The sequence below is a fragment of the Telmatherina bonti genome (assembly GCF_933228915.1).
Source record: "Telmatherina bonti genome assembly, chromosome: 10".
Taxonomy (NCBI): Eukaryota; Metazoa; Chordata; class Actinopteri; order Atheriniformes; family Telmatherinidae; genus Telmatherina; species Telmatherina bonti.
The window spans coordinates 37806702-37811252 of NC_136628.1; the positions used below are offsets into that span (position 1 = coordinate 37806702).

General features: G+C 37.9%; 2 protein-coding genes across 2 annotated transcripts; both read right to left on the minus strand.

Moving 5' to 3' along the window:
- Positions 1-2648: 2648 nt before the first annotated feature.
- Positions 2649-3204, minus strand: LOC306761579 (histone H4). Its single transcript, XM_079247801.1, has one exon. The coding sequence runs from the start codon at positions 3185-3187 to the stop codon at positions 2876-2878; it is 312 nt and encodes a 103-aa protein (XP_079103927.1). The 5' UTR covers positions 3188-3204; the 3' UTR covers positions 2649-2875.
- A 611-nt stretch (positions 3205-3815) lies between these two features.
- On the minus strand, positions 3816-4208 carry LOC306761033 (histone H2A-like; the record flags this gene model as incomplete). The annotated part of the gene is made up of 1 exon (XM_079247112.1): positions 3816-4208. One exon carries the CDS (start codon positions 4206-4208, stop codon positions 3822-3824), a length of 387 nt encoding a protein of 128 aa, XP_079103238.1. The 3' UTR covers positions 3816-3821.
- Positions 4209-4551: the final 343 nt, after the last annotated feature.

Sequence of the window (4551 nt, forward strand, 5' to 3'; positions counted from 1 at the left end):
ATATATATATATATATACATATATATATATATATATATATACACACATACATACATATATATATATACATATATATATATATATACACACATACATACATATATATATATACATATATATATATATATATATATATATATATATACACATACATACATATATATATATACACACATACATACATATATACACACATACATACATATATACACACATACATACATATATACACACATACATACATACATATATATACACATACATACATACATATATATACACATACATACATACATATATATACACATACATACATACATATATATACACATACATACATACATATATACACATACATACATACATATATACACATACATACACACACACACACACACACACACACACACACACACACACACATATACACATACATACATACATACATATATATATATATATATACACATACATACATACATACATACATACATACATACATACAGAAGAAGGATCTAAAAGTTACAGGATGGTGGATCTCAAGGACTGAACCCCGGCCCCTCTGGTCTTCAGGAGGTCTGTTGGTACAGAACTGGAAACACATTAAAATTACTGAGTGTTGTGGAAAAAATGGAGAAATTATTAAAAGTCATAAAGTTCAGCTTAAAATATGAAACACATTTATCATTTTTATGACAAAATGCTGAAATATAAGGCTCTGAGAGCATTTTAAAATGTTAACAAAAACATCTCAAAACAAACAATAGAAGCTCAGTGAAGCTACATGGAGAGCAAACTGGAAACCGGGAGCAGACTAAGGTCTGGACAGATCGAGCCAAATGTTGGTACAGTCACTATGAAGATTATTAAAATAAACAAATCAAAACTATGTCCAACGATGCAACAAAGAGTAAACTAATTTGCATGGCGACCTTTTTTTTTCTAATGTGATTAAAAAAAAAATGAAGGGAAAAACAAATGTGATCGTTTGCATCGTTAACCTGGACATTAAATCATCATAAATGTTTAGTATTGGTACTACTTGCCCTGGTCTTAGCTGGTTATCAATACATTAACAGAACTTGTAGTGTAAAGGTTGCCCTGAAAACAAAAACATTTGTTATAGAACTGAACCAGTCATTACCATTTCCTAAAGGACTGAAGATGGAGAACACAAGCAACTAAAACAGACCACAGAACACGTGCATGCGGGGAATGTAGAGTATTTTTCATCCTTTTAAACTGCAGCCGTCTCTGAGCGAAAGGCAGGGTACGCCCTGGACAGCTCGCCACATCACAGAGCAAACTACGGTATTTTTCTTTGATAAAGAAATAAATAAATTCATCATTGACAGTTTATTTCTGACATGACTAAACACAGGCAGCATAGAACTGGACAATAAAGCGCATATTAATGGATCATCATGCTTGGAATAGAGCGGGAAGAAGATAAAACTTTTACCTGCCTCTTTTATAAAACATAAACACACCAGCAGAACACACCTGTCATTTACATGTTAATACTCATTAACAGTCTACATAATTTATTCATTTGTCATTCAGTTCATAGATGGATCAATAAGCTTTAAATATTTTACTTACTATTTCACTTTAAATATTCTGTTTTACAAAATAAAATATATGGACCTACGTTTTTAACTCTGTTATGAATTATGTTATGAATATATAACCCTTATAAATATATATCTAGATAGATAGGTAGATACTTGATGTGGTGTGTGGTGTGTAATATTGATGTGGTTTCTGGTTCGGTTTGTGAAATTATCACTCCAAGTAATCCGATAGTGAGACAAAACCACCAGAGATGGGACGTTTGAAACGGAAGTACCGAAGCTTGTTTCCGTCAAATGAGACGGACTTGGTCGAAACGCCTCTGTGAAATCTCTGCCGTCACGTGACCGATGACGTGTGACTCTTCCTACGCCCCAATGAGAACAAGACACTGGAAATGATGTAACTGGTTCTAAGTGTTGGCGGTGCTGCGTCATCTGTCAGAACTAGAAACACCCGGCGTTCCCTCCACTTCCACACAGGAAGGAGGATAAAATATGTCTAAAGATTAAATAGTATTAGATTACATAGTACTTAGTAAAATTGTTAATGTAGTATTGTATTTAGCATTATATGGTATTACTAAATATCTCTCTGTGACATTGACTAGGATAACTGACAACAGAAGATTAATTTTTACATTGTCATCTTGTTTCACATCTTAGAAAATCTAATGAGTAACAGGACAACATATTGAGCCATAACTAACACACTGATAGACAGAATGTTACAACACTTATAGAGATGATGAACCCTCAGAATAAAGACAGCTGTGAGACTGACTGAACTGTGTTGGAAGTTAAATCAAGTTGGAGAAATACAGCTGACCACCAGATGTCACCGAAGCCTCAAAAGCTTCTCAGGGCTTCCTCGACCCATCTCTAATATACATATATATTTATGCATTAAACATGTTTGTGACCATTTTATTGATATGTGACTTGTGTTTAATTATGGTGAAAATTACAAAACTTATTCAGAACAATGTATTGTAATTTAACCATACTCCAGCATACAGTATACAGTAATATATAAAACAAGTCATAATTATATATCTCTTGCTTGGATATAGCCATGTAGTTTGTAAAAAATTGTCCCGTCTGCACTTGTCCCTGTAGCAGTTTTATTTAGTACAAACCCAGTTTTAAAAAGGCAACTTAGACCCTGAAGTATTTCCTTTCCATTTGTTTATACAGATCCTTAAATATGACATGAGGCAACACGAGTGTTCACGCTCTGCAGAAACAGTGTGTGGCTCTGAAAAGAGCCATTGTTGTGTTTTCCGTGTTGGATCAGAATCAGTTTAACCTCCGAAGCCGTAGAGAGTGCGGCCCTGTCTCTTCAGGGCGTAGACCACGTCCATGGCGGTGACGGTCTTCCTCTTGGCGTGCTCGGTGTAGGTGACGGCGTCACGGATCACGTTCTCCAGGAAGACCTTGAGCACACCGCGGGTCTCCTCGTAGATGAGGCCGGAGATCCGCTTGACTCCGCCGCGGCGAGCCAGACGGCGGATGGCGGGTTTGGTGATTCCCTGGATGTTGTCACGGAGGACTTTACGGTGACGCTTGGCGCCTCCTTTCCCGAGTCCTTTACCTCCCTTTCCTCTTCCGCTCATGGTTACGATCAGTTCTTCCTCGACTAAACGACGAATATGAAAATAAGAGTTGAAGTCTGACTATTTAAACATGAACCACGGACGTAAAAGAGAACAAGTTTGCAGGGTTACGTCAGCGTCTACAGGCTCCACCCACATGTCAGGTTTCAGAATGACGCATTTTCACCTCACTTTTCAATGTCTTTATTTTACTGCTTTGATTATGTTATGTACCATATTCTTAGATAATTCTCTTAGCAAACCATATTTAAAGAACACTTAAACCCTTCCATAAATTATGTTTTCGAAGTAGTTTTATTACTTCATGTACATTCATTGCTGTAAAACTAAAGTTGCTTAACTTGATATTACATTAAATGCTTATGTTTTTACGTTAACGGAATGGTTTTAAGTTTCCTGCAACCAGCTCTTATAATGCCACAGCTTCATATTAAAAGTTTGGTGGAATTTTAGTTTGATAAATTTCAACAACTTCGATATTAAACAATGTGTGTTCCTCCTCTACTGAAGGAACATATTTAGTGGTTTGGTAGGAAATCAAGCACACAAAGGCGGATAAGTAAGGGTTTCTTTGCTCATCAGAAATATGCGTGGCTCTTAAAAGAGCCGTTGTGTTTTTAGAGACGTAGGATCTCTACTTGGACTTGGCGGGCTTCTCGGTCTTCTTGGGCAGCAGGACGGCCTGGATGTTGGGCAGCACGCCGCCCTGAGCGATGGTCACTCCGCCCAGCAGCTTGTTGAGCTCCTCGTCGTTGCGGACCGCCAGCTGCAGGTGACGCGGGATGATTCTGGATTTCTTGTTGTCGCGAGCTGCGTTTCCGGCCAACTCCAGGATCTCAGCGGTCAGATACTCCAGAACAGCCGCCAGGTAGACGGGAGCTCCGGCTCCAACACGCTGCGCATAGTTTCCTTTGCGCAGCAGCCTGTGGACACGGCCAACGGGGAACTGCAGTCCGGCTCGGGAGGAGCGGGTCTTGGCCTTAGCTCTGGCTTTGCCGCCGGTCTTTCCTCTTCCAGACATGATGTGCTTTCAGATGTTTCTTTACTAAGAAATGCTACAAAGCTTGTAGCACATACCGGGACAGCAGCGCTTTTATAGTCAACCAGCTGCATGCTCATTGGTCAGAGTGAGCGTGAAATGTAATCGTCCAATCAGCGAAGAGTTTAGTCAAGTATCTTTATTCACGTAGGTACTTCCGCTTTGTACAGGAAGTAATAAAATAAAGTTAATTTTATTTAAATAGAATTAATTTATTATTATTTGACTAACCAAATGTTATTTTCTCAGATCTAAATTTGTCTTGCTTTGGCTTATGCAAAGTGCCCTCTATACAACACTTTCTAAATTTGTTTTTTTTTTTAAG